Source organism: Eulemur rufifrons, chromosome 8 (genome assembly GCF_041146395.1).
Source record: "Eulemur rufifrons isolate Redbay chromosome 8, OSU_ERuf_1, whole genome shotgun sequence".
Lineage (NCBI taxonomy): Eukaryota > Metazoa > Chordata > Mammalia > Primates > Lemuridae > Eulemur > Eulemur rufifrons.
Genome location: NC_090990.1, coordinates 114,740,539 through 114,762,818, shown reverse-complemented (window position 1 = coordinate 114,762,818; position 22,280 = coordinate 114,740,539). Strand labels below are relative to the sequence as shown.

The 22,280-nt window shown below is 57.5% G+C and overlaps 1 protein-coding gene across 2 annotated transcripts; it reads left to right on the top strand.

Moving 5' to 3' along the window:
* Positions 1-706: 706 nt before the first annotated feature.
* Positions 707-21,783, top strand: KCNC4 (potassium voltage-gated channel subfamily C member 4). 2 transcript variants are annotated; one of them, XM_069479015.1, is made up of 4 exons: positions 707-1,384; positions 11,829-12,765; positions 14,884-15,087; positions 21,722-21,783. In XM_069479015.1, exons 1-4 carry the CDS (start codon positions 707-709, stop codon positions 21,781-21,783), a joined length of 1,881 nt encoding a protein of 626 aa, XP_069335116.1. The 2 variants fall into 2 exon arrangements, with proteins under 2 accessions (XP_069335116.1, XP_069335117.1); XM_069479016.1 differs by lacking the exon at positions 21,722-21,783 and adding an exon at positions 21,660-21,715.
* Positions 21,784-22,280: the final 497 nt, after the last annotated feature.

Sequence of the window (22,280 nt, the reverse complement as noted above, 5' to 3'; positions counted from 1 at the left end):
TTCCAGCTGCCGCCTGGCCCTGCGCAGCCCCCGCCCGCCTGTCCGCCGCGATAAGCTCGGCCCCGCCCGCCATCCTTGTCCTGCGCTGGATTTATGAATGGGGGGAAGAGGCCACATGCCTCCGCCGCCGCCTCGTGTTGACTGCACGCAGCCCGGGCCCGCGGAGCTCCGGCTGCCGTGAGAGCGTCGGCCCGGTCCCGGCAGCCGCTTGGTGGACTTGTTGCTGCTGCGCTGCCGCCGCGGGAAAACCGGTTGCTCCCGGGGCTCGGCGCGGTCTGGGAGCCAGCTGGTGGCCCGTGTGAGTGTGAGCGCGCGCGCCCCGGACCCTCGCAGCGTGCCCGGACTGTGCGCTTCCTTGTCTTTTAGGGGGTGGGGGGCGTGTCCCATCCTAGCAGGGGACCGTGTTGCGATTGCCCCTACCTCCCCAGGCCCCTCGCTTGGGTCCTTGGCTCTCCTCTCCCGCCTCCTGCCTCCTCTCCGGCGCTGCCTGCCCTAACCCCAACCACCTGTGCATCCAAGAAATCCAACTCCTCCGGCTCCGCGCCCTGGGGGGGTAGGCAGGGGGCAGGGCCACGCCGCAGAGGGGGCCGCCGCCGCCTCCTGCCTCCTCCTCGTCTCCTCCCCCTCCCCCGTCTGACGCTGCCTCCTCGGGAAGGGTGTTTGGAGGGCAGCGGCCGCCCCAAGCCGGAGCCCCGCAGCGCTTCTTATGATCAGCTCGGTGTGTGTCTCCTCCTACCGCGGGCGCAAGTCGGGGAACAAGCCTCCGTCCAAAACATGTCTGAAGGAAGAAATGGCCAAGGGCGAGGCGTCGGAGAAGATCATCATCAACGTGGGCGGCACGCGACATGAGACCTACCGCAGCACCCTGCGCACCCTACCGGGCACCCGCCTCGCCTGGCTGGCCGACCCCGACGGCGGGGGCCGGCCCGAGACCGATGGCGGCGGTGCGGGCAGCAGCGGCAGCAGCGGCGGCGGGGGCTGCGAGTTCTTCTTCGACAGGCACCCGGGTGTGTTCGCCTACGTGCTCAACTACTACCGCACCGGCAAGCTGCACTGCCCCGCCGACGTGTGCGGGCCGCTCTTCGAGGAGGAGCTCACCTTCTGGGGCATCGACGAGACCGACGTGGAGCCCTGCTGCTGGATGACCTACCGGCAGCACCGGGACGCCGAGGAAGCACTTGACATCTTTGAGAGCCCGGACGGAGGCGGCGGCGGCCCAGGGCCCAGCGACGAGGCTGGCGACGATGAGAGGGAGCTGGCCTTGCAGCGCCTGGGCCCCCACGAGGGAGGTGCAGGCTCGGGCGCCGGGTCCGGGGGCTGCCGCGGCTGGCAACCCCGCATGTGGGCGCTCTTCGAGGATCCCTACTCCTCTCGGGCAGCCAGGGTGAGTGCAGCGGCCTGGGCCTCCCCCTTTTGGGTCTGCAAGGGTCGCACAGCAGTGATGGCTAGGGGCGGGGAGGAGCTGACCGAGACTTACCACAGCAGGCTGTTCCCGCCTCCCTCCCAACTCCCCTCCATGGTTCTCAGGGGAATTACACACTCCCACCCTCTCCCCTGCACGCTCCATCAGGAGATTGCACACACTTGACTTACTACTTGGACCCAATCCCAGCTGCCTGCTTTGCCGCATCCCCTAGCAGTGAGTGGGGTGCCCTTAGCTCAGCTCTTCCACCCTCTTGCTTGGTCTGCACAGGCTGCCCAATCTTCAGCTCTCTCCTCTCCTCCACAGGACCACAGTCCTGGGCAGCTGGAATTTGGCCTTCTGCTGGGGACAGACAACTGGGGTGTGCTGTGTTAGATGCTTCCATGCTGGGCCACCTCATTTAAACCCTGCCAGCATCTCAGTGTGCTGGCAACTTTGCATTTTAGAGAGGGGGGCATAGGCTTCAGCATCTCCAGCTTGTAAGAGGCAAAGCCGAGGCCAGAACCCAGCCTCCTGTCCAGGCTAGGAGAGACCTTCTTTCTTTCAGGAAGCATGCCATGCCCCAAGGCTTCCTGCACACCTGTGATGTCCTGGCCTCAGCCGGGATGAGAGGAGATTTAGACAGAAAGGACTAAAATTCGGATTCAGTCAAAAGGCTGCACTCAAGGATCCAGAAGGCCACATATGGCCCCAAGGCCTCGGGTTCCCCACCCCTGGTCTAGGCCCTTCAGGCTCCCACAGCCCGCGGCCAGCCACAGGCTTCCTGGTGATACCAGATTTGTTGCCGCTTCTTTTCCTTCTGCTGCAGCAGAAATTGGCTTCCCAGAAAGCCCTGGTTCAGGTTACTGCTTGAGATGGGTGCATGGGGGGGGGGGGGGCAGGAGGAAGCATAGGTTGATTTAGGCAAGGTCTAGTCCCTTCCCACCACCCCCTCCCCAAATTAATCCAGTTTGCCTTCTTTAAATGAGTTTTATTTTTTTTTATTTCGGAATATTATGGGGTACAAGCATTTTGGTTACATAAATTACTTTTGTACAGTTTGAGTCAAAGTTATAAGTAGGTCCATCACTCAGATCCAGTTTCCCTTAACCCCATTAAGTGAAAGGGGGTGGTAGGGGGATGCCTCCATTATGCGTAGGCAGCTTAAAAAAAAAAAAAAAAAAACCCTAAAGGATGGCTTTAGATTGTTTATAAAAAGAAAACCCCTGGGGCTGGTGTTTGATATCAAGGCTGGCAGCCTGAAGCCAGACTGGGGTCTGTCTGGGAGACAGGAAAGAGCAATGTAATTTGTTGGGTCTGGGGACCGCTTCTTGCTATGGAAACTGGTTGTACCTCTGGCATCCCAAGTTGCCGTGTTAATATCTCAGTAACCCCACCCCTCAGCCTCCCTGTGCTGGGCCTTATTGTAGTCGTGAAAGGAAAAGTTCCACTTCTCTACCCAGGGGAGGGCAAGGGCTTGGGGAGTAGGGCTGCAGGGAGGGGCCGGCCAGGCTGGCATAAACGCCAGACCAGGGCAGATGCATCTCCTGCCTGGAAAAAAAGGAAGGAGCCGAGGTCTCAGGGCCATAGGATACCAATCGTGGGCTGCAGGCAGCCACTGGAAGGCGGGGATCTTTTTTGGGACTGAGAATGAAGCTAGAGTTCAGCTCCCTTGGTTTCTTTCCTTGCAGCCCTGAGACCAGCTCAGAAGGTGAGGGCACAGTAATGCCCCTGGCCTGAGTCTGCTGTGAGTTCCATGGGCTTCTCGTGCAGTTCACTAACGCGGCTAGTGTTAGTGCTTGGCTGTCTGCACGAGGGGAGGGAGACAAGCACAAATGATTCAGACTCTTTCAACATTGGGGGGTGGAGGGGGTGGATTCAGCTTGATAGAGACCGGAAAGGGGTCAAGCCAGGGGTGCAGGAATGAGATGGGTTGGTTGGGAGGCCCTATTTCTGAGCATTCTAGGATCTCTGGGGACTTCACAATTGCTCAAGTTCTTCCCCTCTGGGATTCCAAGGGGCTGTACCATCAGTGAGTTTATTTTCTCAACTCACTGCAGAATGGCCTCTATTTGAGTCAGCCCAGAGCTTGGCCTGCCCTTTGGAGTCCTCCAGGAACTCAAGATCTTTTCCCTTTTGATGTGGAATCATCGGCCTGGGCATTTCAGTTTAGGTCTTAAAAGTTTGTGGTGAGGCAGGGCTAATTCTTTCATTTAAGCAATGAAGAAACCAAGATTTGTCAACACACTTAACTAATAGCAGAATCTGCAACCAACCCCTAGTTTGCGGCCTTCTGGTTGTTAGCACTGATGTGAATAGCTGTATGGGGCGCTGGCTGGCACAGGCACCAAAAGAGGACTTGCCACCTGCCTAGGAACACAGGTGAAGGCAAGCCTTCAGCTGCTCCTGGGACATACAGATGGTAATACATACGTTTTAAAAATGAATTAGTAACTACTATTTATTAAGCACCCCATGTAGGTACTTGGCGGTATATGTTTTAATCTCTAATCTTCCCAATAAACTTAAAACAGGGCCGTTATCCCCACTTAACAGATCGAGGCTGTGAGAGAGTAAACAACTTGCCTGAGATCACATAGCCAGAGAGTGGCCGGTTTTGAATCGAAGCCAGAGTCTCTGACTCCCAAGCCCTTGCTCCTGCAATTACAACATGTTCTTTCCACTGAACCTAGGCTGTTTTCGAGGTGGAGAGGTGGCTCATGTCCTACTCTGGACTGAAAGGTGTTTTGAGGTTCTGTACCCCCTGTGGCTGGCATCAGAAAACCCTGGGGCAGATGGGGACGTTACTCTGCCACCCCTCCAGGCCTGAGGGCACAGTGCTGTGATGGGAGTGCTGGGACGGTGCTGTCCCTCCTAGCCCGGCCTGGTCCCTGGCACCCAGGGGACTGCTGCGGGGTGGGGAGCTAAGGAGGGCAGAGGAGCAGCACGGCTATGTTCCAGCACACATGGTCATCTGAGTGGTGCATTGTAGCGATGCAAAGTGAGCTGAGCTGGTGATGAGAGCCTGTTGCCTGGCTCAGGCTCACTCCCGGCTGCGATGCTCACCCTGCTCTGCTCACCGTGGCCGGCCTAGGGGCAGCTGCCGCTGTGCTTCTGAGGTGGGGCCAGGCACGAGGGGAAGACTGATCCTGCCCCCACCTTCCCACTGCCTGGGCCATAGTGAGTGCTCACCAGGGTGGCTTCCCAGCTGGAGGGGGAGCTGTGGAGGTCTGGCAGCACCCAGAGCTATAGAATCGTGCCTTCCTCCTTTTCTGAGAGCAGATAGAGGGCGTGAAGAATGGGACCCTGGGCACTCCCCTCCCTGACCCCAGTTTCCAGAGGTCTCAGAGGCTGGGCTGGCTTTAGTTGAGCGATCAGCCTTGTTCAGGATTGTAGTCCTTTGGCTAAATCAGTTGATTTCCCCACGATGTTTCCTTGTGAGTAGAGGAAGAGACCCACAGGACCCCCTGCTCCAGGAAGGCAACTAGAGCTGGGTCCTTACCTTTAAGTGGCCACCGTGTGTCGGGTGCCTGACTTAGGCTTTTTACCACTAGCTCATCTGGCCCAGGTGAGGCAGGGATCATTAACCTCCACTTACACATGAGGACCCCGAGGCCCAGTGGGGCTTGCTCGGGGTGGCACAGCTGATGGAAGAACTAGGATCCAAGCCCGGGTCTCATGAGTCCGAGTCTGGGCTCCTACCGCTGCCTCCCTCAGCTGCTGCCCAGAGAGGGCCTCTGCTTCCGGAGGGCTCAGAGCACAGCCCCTCACTCGAAAGCTTCCTCCTCCACTCTCCTCCCATCCCTACCGAAGTCTAAACTCTCTCTCTTTTTTTTCTCACTGTGGGTCTTTCATAGGAAAAAAGAAGGGAGCTTTTGTTAGGAGTGGAAGCCAGGATTCCCCCGCCCAGGCAGAGGAATGAAACCAAGGCCTTCTAGGAAAGAAATGAGGGCTTCGTTCCTGCCTGCCCTCCTGAAGTTTCCTTGGCTTCTCTGGTCCAGGCGCTGCCTGGGGCCCCGGGCAGTGGTCATGACAGACTTTGCAGTGAGGGGGACTCACTGATCCTGTGCCCTCTGAGCTGGGTGAGCGGGAACCTGAGCCCAGGAGGCCTGTGTCCTGCAGGGCAGTGCCAGCCTGCTCCAGGCAGCCCCTCTGCCTCCTTCCTGAGGGCAGGAGCTGCCCGAGCCTCCCTACAGATCCTACCCTCAGGCAACCTCCCAGTTTCCTCCGAGATGTGTTTTGTTTTCCTCTCTTGTTCTGAACAGACCAACATTTGCCTCTGAACATCTTGTCTCTGGATGATGAGGTGTTTCTGTTTGTCAGCATTTGGGGTGGGGTGTGGAGTGGGGGGGGGATAAAATAAACCTGGTCTATTTTGGAGTATGGGGGAAGCGCAGTGAGGAGCAGAGTCAGGCGGCCAGGCCTTGGGAGCCAGGAGACCCCCAGGCCATTCACCTCCACCCATGGCCAGTGTCAGCCTGGAATGCTGGGTACAGAGCACTTGTGCCACCCCTGCACCCTGGGTATGACCAACCTCTGGCCCGGCTCCCTGCTGTGGTTTTCTTCAGGCTAGAGGGTGGTTGTCACCAGGCAGGGGGTACTTACCAGGAAGTGAGCCTGTCCCACCCCAGAGAGCAGCAAAGGTCCCAGGGCCCCCCTACCTGGAGGTATTACTGGGCATACCTTTGTCAGTGGGGATGATCTCTCCTCATGACAGGCTTACCAGGACTGGGTTACCCTGGCTCCTGTCATTCAGGAAACATTTGCTGAGCAGCTACATGCCAGACACCATGCTGTGTTCTAGAAATCGAAAGATGAGTCAGAGGTGGTCCCTGCTCCTGAAGAGAATCAGCTCAGGTGGAGTAAGTGGCGGTCAAGGGAAATTAAGTGACAAGAGATGGCATGAGAGGTACCGCAGTAGTCATAACAAAGTTCAATAGGAGGTAAGCGGAGGGAATCAATCCCACCCCTACGTGGGATGGGGTCGGGGTGTGGGGGCATTCGGGGACGCTTCGGCAAGGAAACAGAAGTTGACTTGGGTGGGCCTTGTATGATAATGTCTTAGCTCCCTTAAGTAATTTTTAGAAGGAGGCAGGTTATAAATAAATACATAAATAAATAAGTTTCCAGTGTGGGTAGTGCTAAACCATGCAGAGTTAGGGAAAGGGGGAATTTCCTGGCCAGGGGACCTGCCCAAGCAGAGATAGGACAGCGTGGGATGCAGATGGGCAGTGACCAGGAATTCCATTTGAACAGTATGTTCTGGGCTGACTGAAGTCTCTCTGGGGCTGGGACTCATCAGCTCTGGGCAACCCAGTGACCCAGACAGGCCCCCAGTGTCAGCTCAGCAGAGGACAAGCTAGGTAGAAGCTGGCTCCGGACACAAGCCAGAGGTGGGGCAGGGGCAGGTTCTGTTCCTAGGGGAGCCCATAGAAGCGAGAAGAGGAGATGTCCCTCAGCTGGGATCCGGGCCCTAATGCAGGCCAGGAGCTATCCCAGGAGCCCAGGGACAGCTCAGAGATGCCTTTTTTGGCAGACCTTCTCCTTTTCCGCCTCCTACCCCAGGGCTGCCCCACTTCCTCTCCAGCACTGCCTGGGCACTAGGATCTCGCTTCGCCAGAAGGCTCAGTCCTTCACCGCATCCCCACAGATCTTACTCTGCAAGTGTCTTTGGCTGTGTTCTCAATTTTCCCTTCTCCTACACTTCATCCTTAATATAGGTTTTCGGGCATGAGTCTCCTTATGTTTATCTGTCCATCTGTCTCCCTGGCCCTTCTTCCTCGGGCTCCCCTCCTGCCCCCGCTGGTTGTATTCGGTCCCGGTGATTGGTGTCTGTCACATCTCCCCTCCGCCCAGCCTGTGCCTGGTTCCTGAGATACTCTAGGCTCTGTGCGGAGTTTTACGAGTATCTTTCCATCCTCAAAACGAGCCTATAACGTAGGTACTGCTCTCATCCCTTCACACGCACCGAGCACACTGTGGCCTCAGGGCCTTTGCACTGCTTGTTCCTTCTGCCTCTTCAACACTCTGGATCTTGATATGACTCATTGCTTCTTTCCTTCTGGTCTCTGTTCAGGTGTCACCTTGTCATTGAGGCCTTACCTGACCACTTTATTTGAAATAACTCTCCCACCCTCACACCCCTTATCTCCTTTTTCTCTTTACACTCTCTGACACTTACACCCTCTGGCATACTATGTTTTCTGCTTGTTTATTTGTTGCAAGTCTGTCTCCACTAGAATGTAAGGGGCAAGGGTGTTTGTCTGGCTTTTTCCTGCTGTTCCTCGGCACAGTGTCTGGCACATAGTCAGTACTCAGTTTTCCATCTTATAAATAAAGATCCTAAGGCTTGGAGAGGTTAAGAAACTTGCCCAGGGTCTCAGGGAGTTAGTAACAGAACCCGACTTGAACCCCAAAGTGTGTGACTTTACATTTCCACAAGGAAAGTCCTGGGGTAGAGTTGGTGGAGGAGGCTGGTGAAAGGGCTGAGCCACCAGCTGAAACATCTGGGTCTTTGGAGGCGGGTGGGTCCCCAACAGGACACAGCCAGGCAGCGTGTGTCTGAGGAGCCCAGCGGAGCAGGGAGCATGGAGGAGAAGCGCACTTCTGCACAGAGGCCAAGACCCGCCTGTCCGCCCAGCAGGGCAGGAGCTGCCACGGGCAGAGCCAGTGTATACCGGTAGTTTTCTGCTTGGGCAGTTGTGACTTCCAGCAGATTCCACACCTTTTGCAGTGGAAAGAACTGGCAGCTTCAGCCATGGAAACCCGGGCAAGTCACTTCTCCCCAGGCCTCAGTTTCTTCATCTATCAAACAGCAGAAAGGGAGTTGAACTAGGTAAACTTCTGAGTCTCTTTCACTTCTGAAAAGCAAGGTTTCTGTGATGTTTTGGCTTCAGATCCAGCTCACCTTCAGAAGCTGCATGCATGGGTCCCCCTGGGAACCCCAAGCCTCCTCAGCTCTGTCACCATTTTATCAAGCACTTACTGGGTGCCAGGCCCTTGCCATTTAGAAGCTCATTTAATCCTACAGTACCACTAGAGGTGGGTACTGGTGCTGTCCCCATGTTTTATCACGGAGACAGTACAGAGGGCACCATTTACCTGGTTGGGTGACAGGGCCAGGATGAGGAACCCAGGAAATCTGACCCCAGGGCCGAGGCTTCTAGCCCAGGACTCCAGCTGTTCTCTGCTCTCAGGCTGTCAGTGCGGCTGATGGATGGACGGATGTGCGCTGCCAGCTCTGCAGGACGGCCTGAATAGAAGGCTCCAGCCTGAGGCTTTGACCTCTAAGCAGAGTGGTGTTGCTGCAGCCACCTCCTCCCTGGGCCTGTTTTGTCCTTTTTGATCAAGGGAGATGTGACAAAGAAAGCAACAGCCCTGCCCTCAGGGGTGAAAAGCACCATTGGAAGCGGGGTCAACCACTTACGAAATATTTCAGTTTGGAGAATAACTTAGGGGAGAAAAGAGTGATCTGGGCCCTGAAGGGGAACCTGTAAGCTCGGGACCCATCCAGGTCAATGTGCCAGAGCCCAGGCCACTGAAAATGCCCCAGCTCGGCCCCAGCTCCATCTCCCTGGAGAGGGAGGCCTTCCTGGGGCCTGCTGGGCCCCTGCTGCCCAGCCCTGGAGAGGGCACAGCAGGGACAGGCCCTACCAAGAAGGGGGACGGATTGTCCCCACTTGCTTGGCCAGAGGGACCGAGGAGAAAGAGCTCTGAGCCGAGAGTCAGGAGACCTGGCCCCAGTTTGATCCTGAGCAAGTCACCTGCCCTCTTGTGTCTTTATTTCCCCTGGAAACTGGGCACATGTGCCCGCCACGGTCGTGCCCTCATCTGTTGAGAGGGTGGATGTGAAGTTTAGAAGTTAATAGATGGAACGGTTCTGTGTTTTAAGAAAAGCAAACTTGAGTGAAAAGCAGGAATACAGGGGTCTTTCCATAGTCCAGGAGGATGGGTTGTACCCACTGGGCCTGAAGGATTCTCTTGCCCGCTGCAGAGCGAGCCCAAGTGGCTTTGGCAGCCAGGCAGGCCCCTTGCCCTGTGGGTGAAGGTGGCTGGGGCTGCGCCGTCCTCCCTCCCTCTCTCTGCTCTCTGTGCTCAGCTCTCTGGCAGCTCTTCCTGAACTTGTTTTTCCAAATCACTAATTAACTTCACGCTCAGGCTCCCAGGTGGGCCAACTCTCCTGGCTAACTTCTCCTCAGAGGGTGAGCTCCTGCTTCCCATGTTTCCTGGCAGAATTGGGATATGCTGTCCCCACCCTTACGCCAGCCCCTTCTGTTTCTCGGGGCAGGGGTGGTGCCAGGACTTGGATTCCCAGCATTGCCACGGGCAGGCCTTTCACTGGCTCATCTCTGGATGGCCTTGGAGAGTCCGAGGGCTGGAGCCGTTTGCATAATGCCCATATCAGATTATATTATCTCAGCAGCCCAGTTATCAGAGGAGGAAAAATGAGGCCAGAAAGGCAGGTGAAATTTACCTTCACTGGGGAGAAGCAGGCAGGAGAAGCTCCAGGCAAAATTGTAACGTAGGGAAAGTATGTCTGCTAGCCATCTCCTGACCCCAGCTGTTTCTGTTCAATCCATCCAAGTTCAAGTGTAAATGAGGTACACATATCCTTAAGGGTAAAATAGCAGGCATCAGGGAACTAACTGGGAACAAGATCAACAATTCAGAGACAGCTTTCCTGGGCCTGTGAGTTGACCCTGCCCAGGAGGTGGTAAAGACAGGGTAGCAGGAACAGAGGGTACATCCTCTGAAGTTAAACAGTTCTGAGTTCAAATCTTATTTTCACCCCTTCTAGGCTGTGTGATCTTAGGCAAGTATGTAACTTCTCTGATCTTCAGTTTATCCTGCATAAAATGGGATGATGAGTCCTGCTGTGGTCACTGGGAGGACTGAAGGCAATTGAAGCATATACAGGGTCCTTAACAGTGCCAGGCACAGAAGAGACAGCTGATGAATGTTCATTCCCAAAGTTCCCTTCTCAAAGTTGTTCCTGCTCCAGAAGCCCTGGAGGTGCTGCTACTTGCCTCATTTTCCCGGATCCGCCTGTAGTTTTCATTGGTGTTTTGTGGTACTAAGAATAAGGTGTGTCCTTCCCCTCCTGGTAAAGACTTCCAGGGAGGAAAAACTCTCTGAGTCCTCATTGGACAGGGGGCCCTTAAGGCCACAGCCAGGTGGGAATCAGGGTGGGGCAAGTATGGAGGTTGCCGGTGATCATGGGGCCACAGATCTCCCTTACCCACCACGCCTATTTAGGCTCAGCCCTCTGGTTAGGGAGGAGGCGCAGCCCCACCCTCCAAGCAGGACAGGCAGCAGCAGGGGGCGCAAGACTGGACCCCAGCAGCGGGCATCCTGACCATGATGAATGGCAGGGCGTGAATAATAGATGAAGGCTGCTTAATTGGTGTTATTACACATGCATTTCATCTCCATTCATAATGAGTGGACACTTAAACCCAGCCGTTCCTCTGCCGGGTGCTGCCGTCATCATTCTAGCCGAGATCCTGGCAGCCGTCGGGATCAGCCGCTGCCACTGTCTGATCTGGATGGTTCATTTTTCTTCAGAGTTCAGAGTCCCAGGAAATGTTATTTCGTGGGAAGGGGTGGGACTGGTTATTCTGGGCAGACCACCCTGTCTCCTGCCATGGTGGCTGTGGTCTTCCTTCAGGGACTTGTCTAGGCAGTCACGGTGACATCCCGAGGTGAGAGGTGGGAGAAAGGGGCTGTGGCCAATGGGCTCAGCCAGCAGCAAGAGGCTCAACCTGCTCTTCCTCGCAGCTGCCTGCCCTTGGGCGTCCTTACCTTACCACAGCGGACCTCAAACTTCAGTATGCATCAGAATTACCAGGAAGGTTTGTTAAAACAGATTTCTCACTTCTCATTTGTAGTTTTGAGTGGGGTTTGAAATGTGCATTTCTAACCGGGGACCTGATACTTCTGGTCCAGGACCTTGCTTTGAGGACCCCTGCCTTAAGGCCTGGTTACTCCAGCTGTGGTCTGTGGACAGACAGCCTCAGTGAGAACTTGTTAGAAATGCAGAATCACAAGCCCTGCCCTAAACCTCTTAGATCAAAATCATAACAAGATTCTTAAAGAGTTTGTACGCCCATTACATGAACGGGTGAGAGGTGGGCAGAGCTGTCGCCGCAGGGCCAGGCAGCTGTAGTTCCCTGGCCGGTTGCTTCTGGCCAGGAGCAGCCTCTGTCTTCTGTGCACTGTGACAAAGATTGGGAGGCATTGCCCTAGAGCACCCAAGCAGGTGGATGGGGCCCCTCTGAAGAGGGGATTCCAGCCCCTGACTGTACCTTAACCCCACTTCTCACCCTCGAACATGCTGCCTGGTGACCCGCGTGCAGAGGCCGTGTCCCCAGCTGGCCCACGCATCCCTGTCTAACAGCTGGCCCTTGCTCTCCTCCCCTGCCCACAGGTGGTGGCCTTCGCCTCTCTCTTCTTCATCCTGGTCTCCATCACCACCTTCTGCCTGGAGACCCACGAGGCCTTCAACATCGACCGCAACGTGACAGAGATCCACCGAGTGGGGAACATCACCAGCGTGCGCTTCCGGCGGGAGGTGGAAACAGAGCCCATCCTGACCTACATCGAGGGCGTGTGTGTGCTGTGGTTCACGCTGGAGTTCCTGGTGCGCATCGTGTGCTGCCCCGACACGCTGGACTTCGTCAAGAACCTGCTCAACATCATCGACTTTGTGGCCATCCTGCCCTTCTACCTGGAGGTGGGGCTGAGCGGCCTGTCGTCCAAGGCGGCCCGCGACGTGCTGGGCTTCCTGCGCGTGGTGCGCTTCGTGCGCATCCTGCGCATCTTCAAGCTCACGCGCCACTTCGTGGGGCTGCGCGTGCTGGGCCACACCCTGCGGGCCAGCACCAACGAGTTCCTGCTGCTCATCATCTTCCTCGCCCTGGGCGTGCTCATCTTTGCCACCATGATCTACTATGCTGAGCGCATCGGGGCCAGGCCCTCCGACCCCCGGGGCAACGACCACACCGACTTCAAGAACATCCCCATCGGCTTCTGGTGGGCTGTGGTCACCATGACGACGCTGGGCTATGGGGACATGTACCCCAAGACGTGGTCAGGTATGCTGGTGGGGGCACTGTGTGCGCTGGCAGGCGTGCTCACCATCGCCATGCCGGTGCCCGTCATTGTCAACAACTTCGGCATGTACTACTCCCTGGCCATGGCCAAGCAGAAGCTGCCCAAGAAACGGAAGAAGCACGTGCCACGGCCAGCCCAGCTTGAGTCACCTATGTACTGCAAGTCTGAGGAGACCTCGCCCCGGGATAGCACCTACAGTGATACCAGCCCGCCTGCCCGGGAGGAGGGTGTGGTCGAGAGGAAACGGGCAGGTGAGACTAGGGGTTGGGAAGGAAGGCCCCTCTTCCCCCAGGTGAACCTCAGCCCTTGGAGTTTGGGGGTGTGCCATTGTGCTGGGCTTTCCTAAGCATAAGATGCGCCTTTATGAGGATAAAGTATAGAGGCCGAATTTCTCTATCCTCTGGCTGGCTCTCTGATAGCTTCCTGAACATCAGATCTGTGGAGTGAGTATTCCACCCAGCGTAGCCTGTGACGGGTGGAGCATGGGGCTCTGTATTAGACGCCCTGGTTTCTGATCCCATCTTGGCCGCTGTGCTGTGTGCCCTGAGGCCAGTCACTCACCCTCCCTAGGCACAGAGTCCTCACCTGCAAAATGGGAATGATAGCAACATGTTACCCCCCAGACTTTGAGAGACCCCAATGAATGACAGATACGAAAACATCTTGAGAAGTTAAAACCACTTTACAAATGTCAGGCACTGTCATTATTGGCCAGAGAGCAGGGCAGCTGTTCTTCCAAGGTACATCAACACATGAATCACTTCTTTCCAAACATTCAAGTCTGGTGTCTCTTGGCCTAATAAATGTGATAACGTAACAGCAGTGGGAGGCTGCCTTCTGTTCAGCACCAGCTAGATCGAGTCCTGGGCTCAGGGTGTGACATGGGATGGAAGGGGACCAAGGAGGGAGTGGCCCAGACAGTGTTAGGACAGGGAGGAAGGTGGAAAAAACTGGCATCTGCATCTTGGAAGGAGAGGGCCTGGGCATCTGAATCCTGTCCTTCAAGGACGGGAAAGGCCACCCCAAGAAAGCCCACCGCCATCTTTGTCAGAAACAGAGATTGGAAATCAGCTGAATCCCCAGCAACATGGAGTTAGGCTGGAGAGTGGGAAAGGCATCTGGCTGTGGGGTACGGGCTGGGCTCCCAGGGAGGGTATGGGATTCCTGGTACGGGGAGCCGTTGGATGCCAGGACAAGGCCACTGGGGAGCTGGGCTGGGGCCAGGAGACTAAGGCAACAGCTCCTGGCTCAGTTCTGGGGCAGAGTGGGAAGGGTCCTCCAGGGAGGTGCCTGACTCGGGACACTCACTGGTGGTCTATTGGCATGTGTCCATCGTACGTGCTGGGGGCCACTCATTCCCTGGGGTCGTTCAGGGGCCTGGATCTTCCAAAGATCTTGCTTGAACAGCACTGGTCAGGCTTTCCTCTTCTCCCCCGTCAAAGTGGTACCCCTTCCTAATCCCCGGATATAACTCTCCCAGGGAATTTCAGCTATACTCTGAGGCCCATTGAGATCTTAGAGAGAATCCTAGTATCAAAATGGGGGAGTCGGGTCAGTTCCTCAGTGTGCATGGAACTGTGTGTGGCTCCATCAGCCATGCCCCTAGGCTGGCCCTGACTGCTCAGCGACGTCGAGGACCTGCTTGGCCAGTGCCAGGGCCACTGTCTTCAGGCCAAGTAGCCTCCCCTTCTCCAGATCCAAGGGCCCAGCTTCACCCGTGCTGCTGCCTGACAGGCAAGGGGTTGGGACTAAGCCCACAGCAGTGGGGAGCTGAACTGTGGCTTTGTCCCATGGTGTCTTCCCCAGACACAGCTTGGCCCTGGGAGCAGGGGCTGTAAGCCCTTTGGGCAGTGGACTCTGGTCTAAATGCTTAGTGAACAACAATAATTGCCTCCAGGCGGTCCAGAGAGAGCTGTAGATACCACTTTGTAGGTTTAACCCTCATCCCAGCAAGCCACACATTCTCCTCGGGAGCACACACTCGTCCAAATGTCAGCCTGAGCCAGATCTGAGGAAGAAGTAGGATCTGCCACCTGCCTTGGGCTGATCTCACGGGGCAGTCCTCAGCAGGCAGACGGGGGGTCCCTGCTGTTGGGTATCTGTGCTGTGGCTTCCTCCCCTAGGAATGGCTTTAGGCCAAGGCTGGGCGGGAAGCCAACCTTCAGACCAAGCACAGCATCCTGCACTTTGCCGCTGTCCCCAGGTACAAGCCTACTCCCTGGCTCTGGTGACACGCCCTCCCAGGTAGATAGATCCTGCTCAGGTTGGGGAGTGACACCCTGGGTCTGAGACCCGAGAGACCACAGCTGACCCTGTGAGCAAGGCCCAGGCAGCCCCTCACGCAGCCTCCTTTCTGTCTGCCCCTCCAGACTCTAAGCAGAATGGCGATGCCAATGCAGTGCTGTCCGACGAGGAGGGAGCTGGCCTAACCCAGCCCCTGGCCTCTGCCCCCACCCCCGAGGAGCGCCGGGCCCTGCGTCGCTCTGCCACCCGAGACAGAAACAAGAAGGCAGCTGCCTGCTTCCTGCTCAGCGCTGGGGACTATGCTTGTGCTGACGGTAGTGTCCGGAAAGGTATGGCGCCCCGGGCCGGCAGGTGGGGAGTCCCTGCAGAGCTAAGGCTCCCCAGTGCCCCCCACAGAGCTTGAGGTCTCCCACCCCTAAGACCGTGGCTACCATCTCCTCTGTCTCCTGTGCCCCTACTTTTAGAATGGGTACCTGATCTCCAGTCCCTGGATTAGAAAGGCCGCCAGCATCCCAAAAGGGCACCCGGAGCCCTCCCCGCCGGGTGCCCACAGGGAAGAGTGGTGCTAGAGGGTTGAGGGGACACCATGACAGGGGCCTCTGCCCCTCACCTCCATTTCCGTCACCTCCACCTTCAGGCTCTGCTCCCAGAGTCACTGCCGGCCTCTCCCTAGGCCCCCGTGCAACATGGCTGAGGCTTCCCGATGAGTCGTCCCGGGAGATGCAGCAGCACTCGGGAGTGAGGGAGCCTGGCACAGGCTTCACTTCCTTCCATCGTGCGCTGGGGGTCCGGGAGCTCAGGGTGGGCTGACCCTGATCTGCAGGCCCCTGGGGTGTGCCTGTCCTCTTGAGGCAGGGCCAGGGTGACCAGGGGGCAGGGTGGCAGGGAGAGTGGGTTGGTCCCACCCGAGGGATGTTCCGAAGGATTTGGAGAGGTAAAAGGAGCAGCCATTCTCTGCTTGTCAGGGAAGGCTGAAGTCCTGTCACCAGCCCCGAGCCTGTGCCAGGCACAGGGCGGAAGCTGGGCTGTGGAGCTAGGGTTCCTGGCCTGGGGAAGGGCCCAGAAATGATCAAGGATGGTCGAGGACCCGTGGTGGCTGAAAACCAGGGCCTTAAGACCAGATGCTTTTTCTACCCAGTTTTCGATCACCTTTTTGTCTTTCTTGCCCTTTGCCCTGTGCCTGTGACCTAACCTACCTAAACATCCTGCCTTGTTCCAGGACAGACCCTGATCCTCCCTCAAACAGGGCTCTTCCCGGGTCCTCTGCCACTTCTTAGCCAGCCAGATTTCCCATCCCCACTCCCCAGTGACCCCAGACCCCAGACTGGGCTGAGTGATGCAGGGGCAGTGGCCGCTGCAGGAACAGCCTGTAATGCCTGTGTGCCCTGAAGGATGTCTCCTGGCCAGCTCAGGCCATGCGAGCTCCTGGGGCACCTTCTGAGGCCCTTTCCCTGGCCCTCTCAACATCACAATTCCCACAGTTAGACCACTCTGACTCCACCCAGACCCCGAGAGTCGTGTGTCCAGCTGTGCTGAGCGCGGGTTCTATGGCGTGGCAGGAGCAGGAGCAGTGATCGGGCTCCTGGAAAGAGGTGGCCCAGAGGCCCCAGCCAAATAGCCCAGACCCCATACCATGCCTGTGTTCCTCTGTTCCCCGCCATGCCCCTATCCTCGGGCCCTGGATGTGGCCTTCTCTTCTGCCTCCCTACCTGCCTCTACTGCACACTTGTTCAGGCCCAGAGCCTTGCTCTGGCTGGAGCACGCTAAGCGGACAGCCTAGAATGAGGCGGGAAGGGACCCCATCCCCACACAGGACTCAAGCACACAGAGCTGAGTGCCGGGCTCGCTTGCTCGCCTCCCTGAGCTGCCGGGCTCAGTGGAGGTAGGTGTGGAAGAGGCTGTGTGGGACCACGAGGTACTAGGAGTGGGCCGCACCTGGGGAAGGGGCTGCACGTGTGTGCGCGCCGGGCAGGGCGCCTGCGCTCTGCCACCCTCTGTCTCTGGGGTACCTGTGGGGCTCGGCTGCTCTATTTTCAAGATGCCTCTACACTGCTTCTTGGCAACAAGCGTGTAGCGCAGCCAATTAGAGTGACCTTCGTGAGGGAACAGGTGGGTTGCTGGGAAACAGGCCTTGCTAAGCAAGTGTGGCAATTAACATCGCCAAACTCCCAGTGCGCGCTTGACAACTTTCCCCACGCCACACCATGCCTCCCTTCTCTGTACTCGGGCTACATTTAGGACCAGGAGTGAGTGGGCCCAGGCCTCCGCCAGCCACCGGCACAGACCCCATCATTAATCTGTAGCTGCCCATGTGTCACAGTGTCCGCTCCCTGGGGCGAAGGTGGGCCAGGTGCTAATTAGGGCTTCTAGGGTCAAGAAGGCCAGTGCTGGAGGCTGCAGGGTCTTTGTGCAGCTGGGCTGTCAAGGAGCTGGAAGGAAACTTACCTGGGGATGGCACAAGAAAAAGGTCAACTGGAGATAGGACCCTGCAGTCTGTCCTCAGAAGCCCAGGTGACCCAGAGGTCAGGGAGAGTCAAGGAGGGCCAGACCCCCCTAGCCCAGCCCAGGGCCACCTGCCCTGCAGGGTCCCCTGGAGCATGGATCTCTGGAGCTGTGCCTCACTGACCCCTGTGCCTTTTCTTCACCAAGGCTGTGAAAAGTCCCGGAGTCTAAACAACATAGCTGGAGCAGCTGGAACCAGCCTGGGGCTGTCTCCACTGGCATCGCGATACAGCTCACCCTACCCTCCGAGAAAGCTCCTGCTTGCCCACCCCTTCCACCCTCTCACCAGCCCACCCCCCGGTCACTCTGCCACTTAGTGACACCCTGGGCTCTCGTCACCTCCAGGCCACCTCCAGGCGTGCACACACCAACAGGCACACTCACACGCCCTCCCAGCCCTCCTTCCTCCTGGGGCCTGAAGGGAGCAGCGGGAGGGATGGAGGCGAATTCGGGTCCCTGGGTCTTTCCCCCGCAGCACCCAGCTCTCCCAGCGTTCAGCTCCGGAGCCCAAGAGCAAGAGGAGCTTACTCCCAGGGCTTCGACCCCATCCCTACCCATACCGGCCTCTTCCGGAGCCATAGGTGCCAGCACAGCCAGGACCCGTGTGTGGGCCCTGCTTTTCTCTCAGGGTCCCACCAGGGCCGACGTGGCGGCCAGGTGTGTATGTGGTGGTACGCAGTGTGCCTGGGACCGGTCAGCCTTGCTGGGGAGCCACGCTTGCGTTAATATTTTTAATCACTGCAGATGTATTTCCATTCCTCGTGGCCTTTAATCAGTAACAAAACAGCCTGTCTGTCTGTCTGTCTGTCCACCCCACACCCAGACCAGCAAGGAAAAGGCTGTCACATGGGGCATCTCTGCTGGTGTGAAGGGGGTTTGACTCCTTGCAAGAGCAGCGCTCACGGGCAGTGCTGCTGGGAGAGGAGGCCTGATGTCTTCCAGCTCTGGCCGGGGGCGCAGGTCGGGGTCCCTAGAGTTGTAGCCCCAGGCTTGGTGCGAGCCATGGGGACACTGCTTAGCCATGGGAGGCCCTCCCTTTCAGGGGCCCCTGCCTAGAGTCAGCGGGTGACGCCCAGCGGCGGCGCCCGGCATCCCATCTGTGCCCCGAGCTGCGGCATCTCTCTCCACACTGCTTCCTCTGCTTCCGCAACAGTTTTTCTTCCCTCTCCCGCTCCCTCAAACTCCCAGCCCTGCCTCTGAGTCACCTGCCGCTCCCACCCAGCCTCTGCGCTCTGTATTCCTGCCAGAACCGGAGACTCATCTAATTTCTATAATTAAGTGTATTCATTTACCTAACGAGCCCGGAGCACAACAGGTCTGTGAGTCACTGGGTGAGCAGGGGTACACCTTGCGCAGGGGCAGCCGAGGGGATGTGCGAGAACAGAAGCTGTCCTGCTGTCACCTGGTGCTGCCACTTCCAGGAAGGGGCCCTCCTGGCCTGGGGAATGAGGAGCGCCTCAGCCAAGACATTTCCTGTTTCACCTGATGGGAATTAGACCCGACAACAGAGCCATGCGCCTGGCAATTTTTAGAGTCAGATTATGCAACTTTGTGGAGGGAGTGACTAAGTAAGGTCCATATCTGCTCCTTCCACGGTGGGCAAAGACAGGACGGCAGGACAGCATTCGGGGACTCAGCAGAGGCTGGGAAATCTGGGGCCACCCCAAAAGGTGAGCTGGGAAAAAAGATCAGATTATTTCATGCGGTTGGGGGTGTTGCGCAGAGCCTGTGCCCCCTGTCAGCGCCTCCCTCGGCCTTAGGCAGACAGGACTGTCCCTTCCAGGAAGGTCTGTTCAGGGTGGGCACCAGGGCACCCCAGCCCTGCTGTGGTCTGCGAGGCCTGCCTCCCTCTTGCTCTCAGAAAGAAGTGAGCCCTCAAAGTTGAGAAGAGGGGATACAGGGGCCTCTATGCAGCTGTCCTTCGGATGGGAACAGGCCCCTTTAAGTGACAGGGATGGGGAAGCCTGTGGAGCAGGATGGGAACGATGGGTTCCTCTCCCCTCCCAGCTGACAGGTCCAGTCCTGCCCCTGCAGGGCTCCCTAGCTCCAGGCATCCTGGCCCTGACGGGGACGCGAAGAGCCAGGCGTCCAGGTTAGCACGGGTACCACAGCTATTTTCTCCTCTGACTTGCCTTTCTGGTTCGGGGAACCAAGGCCGCTATTTCTGTGGCAGCCTTCAAGTTGTCAGAAGCCCAAGTTTCCACGGCACCCACCGCCTCCTTCCCTCCCACAGGGACGGGCCTGCTCACAGCACCCCTATGGTGGGCACAGATGTCCCTGGGCGACGAGATGCAGCAGTGCCAGGCTGGAGCCCCTAATGCCTTGGGGAGGTGGGCTCTCACACGTCCCTCCCGGCTCCCTGGCTTCATAGGGGAGAGACGGGACTCAGCTAGTGGGAGAACTGGGTAGGGCCTTCCCAGGGTGCTGGGAACGGGCGGAGTGAGTCAGTGAGTCCTGGCACTACAGAGCCCCCTTGTGCACCAGGCTCTGCAAGGGAGGGGGCTGCTGCACAGGCCTCGGGCTCACCCGGGCCTTGGGCCTCCCTCCTCGGGAGAAGCTTTCTCTCACCCACCGTCCGGGAGTGCAGTTTGTTTGCCTCGGACTGGAGTGCACCTGAGAAGTCCTTCCCTGCAGCTGCGGCCCAGCCCCTTCTCACAGAGCAGGGGGGCAGCCCGGGTGGGAGTTCACAACCTCACCTTCTAGTCTACCAGAGCTGCACAAACCTAGAGGCCACTTCTCAGGGCTTTGGAGAGGAGGAGGCTGCAGCCTAAGGCCTGGGCTGCAAGAGCCAGGGGGAAGGCAGCCCTTGGGCCAGGGTTGCCCTTTCACAGAGCTTCCTGGGGAAGGAGGGCCTCTGCCCTGGCCAGAGATTTCACCCTCTGAAATCCCTGCCACACCCTTTGATTCCTAGGGAGACCCCTCCCCAACTCTGAGGCCCCTGGGCATGGAGAGTCCATGGACACCAGTGAAAAGACAGCCTGAGGCCATTACTAGCCGGAATGGGGTGCTCTGCTCCCTAGCTCTCAGCACTTCACAGCCTTGCTGTGACTCCTGCCTCGCTCGTGCCCATCCAAGACCCCTCAGTAGCCCAGGCATTCTCACCAGTGCATCTTGGGCTCTAGTTGCCTGCAGGAAGCCCAGAGGCACTCCCTCCATCCCCTAGTGGTGGCAGGGTGTTGCTTAACCTATACAGATAGGTTGGTGTTAGGAGTGCAAGGCAAGACCACAGCTCTCGCTGCTTGTCCTTGGAAATGGGGCTCTAAGGACCTTGGCCTTCTCTGATTTCCTCAAGGATGGTACTCAGAGGCCCACAGCACCAGTGGGCTGAAGGGCAGGGTTTGAGGAGGTGGCTGGGGCACACAGTCTGAAGGAGATTGAAACAGCATCACCCTGAGATGAGAGTGCCCTTTCCCTAGAAAAGTGACAGAGGTGGCCAGGCAGCCAGGGTAGAAGCTGTGAGGTCTGGATGCTAAATCTGGCCCCACTGGACAGGAGGCCCGGCCCTGGACCTCAGACCTTATGGTTGCAGGGGTTGTCCCAGCGTGACCTGGACAGGGCCGAAACCCCCACCCATGTTGTTGACCCAGCTCTGCGGCTGAGACAGCAGCATCCCTGCCTGCCCTGCCTGTGCCCCACTGGGGAGGTCTCGGAAGGGAAGGCCCAGGTCACACACATCCCAGGCTGAGGATGGGATCCCGATAAGGGCTCTCTGAGGAGTCCGGTTTCTCACTAAGATGCTATTTCCTGACCTTCTCTCCTGAGACAGGCACATTCGTCCTCCGTGACCTTCCCCTTCAGCATTCACCTGAGGCTGCATGCCCTCCAGCTGCTGGGACACTGTTCCTGCCACAGTGAGGAAGGGGGCTGGGCACGACATGGCACCATGCTCAGGAGCCTTCTTCAGCAGCTCCTTGGGACAATGGAATATCCCAGGGGGTAATGGCAGATGGAGCTATTTGGGGGAGAGCTCAAGTTGGACAGGCGCCAGCTGGGGTGATGGCCTGTGAGCCACAGGCCACATCAGAAACCTTCCCCACTGCCTCCATGCCAGGCTGCAGGGCTGTGGTCCCTCTCTCCACTGCACTGGAGCTTTGAAGACCTGAGAGGCTAGTGGTTCTTGGAGCTAGAGGTTACCTGAACAGGTATGGAGATGAGCTGCAACATCACCCAAGTCATCTTGGCCTAGAGTTGGGGTGGCAGAGGGGTGATGAAGTGCTCACCCCATTCCCTGACCCATCGCTGCTCTTCCTGGCCTCTTAGCCCTGGGTTCCTCATGCCTTCCAGCTCTGCTCCTGGCCTGTCCTTAGCCCACAGCCTGTGGGTCAGCAGCTGGCTTCCTTCTAACATCTCATTCTTTGTTTCTACCTTTCCTTTGCTGAACTCCCTGCCCCCCCTCCAGAAGGCCATGTTGAGCCGAAAGCGTGCGTCCCAGTGTCTCACACCTGTGCTCTTTAAACACAGAGACCTGCCAAGACGCCCTCTCGTCCAACTATGCCCAGGCTGAAGTCCTCACCCTCTCTTAAAGCGGCACCAACGTGAGAGAGACAGGCAGACAGACAGAAAGCCAGAGGCTTAGGGAAACTCTGGAACCCAGGCAAGAATCTTTCGCTGGGAAAGACTCAGATATCCTTGTTTGCACAGGACTGGTGGAAAACCTCCCATGCAACCCTCGGGGCCTGGAGCCATCTGGGTCTGATGTTCTACTGTACATTGAAGAGATATATATGCACATATAGTATCTATATTCATACATACTATACTCTTGTGTGTAGTGCACGTGCTATTGGTGGTTTGTCTTTGTTAGGCTGTGTCTCTCCAATCCCTTGCCCTTCCCTGAGTTTCCCATCCCCTTCCCCTTCTCTGATTCCTTGCTGTTTCTCCTGACCATGTGTGGAATGTCCCAGGAAAAGTGCACCTGGGAATTGCCAGTTCAGCAGGTGGCCCCAGGCTACTCTCTCCGGGGTGTTTACCCTGTCAGCAGGTGGCCTGTTGAAGTCTATTGAAGGCCAGACTGCCCTCC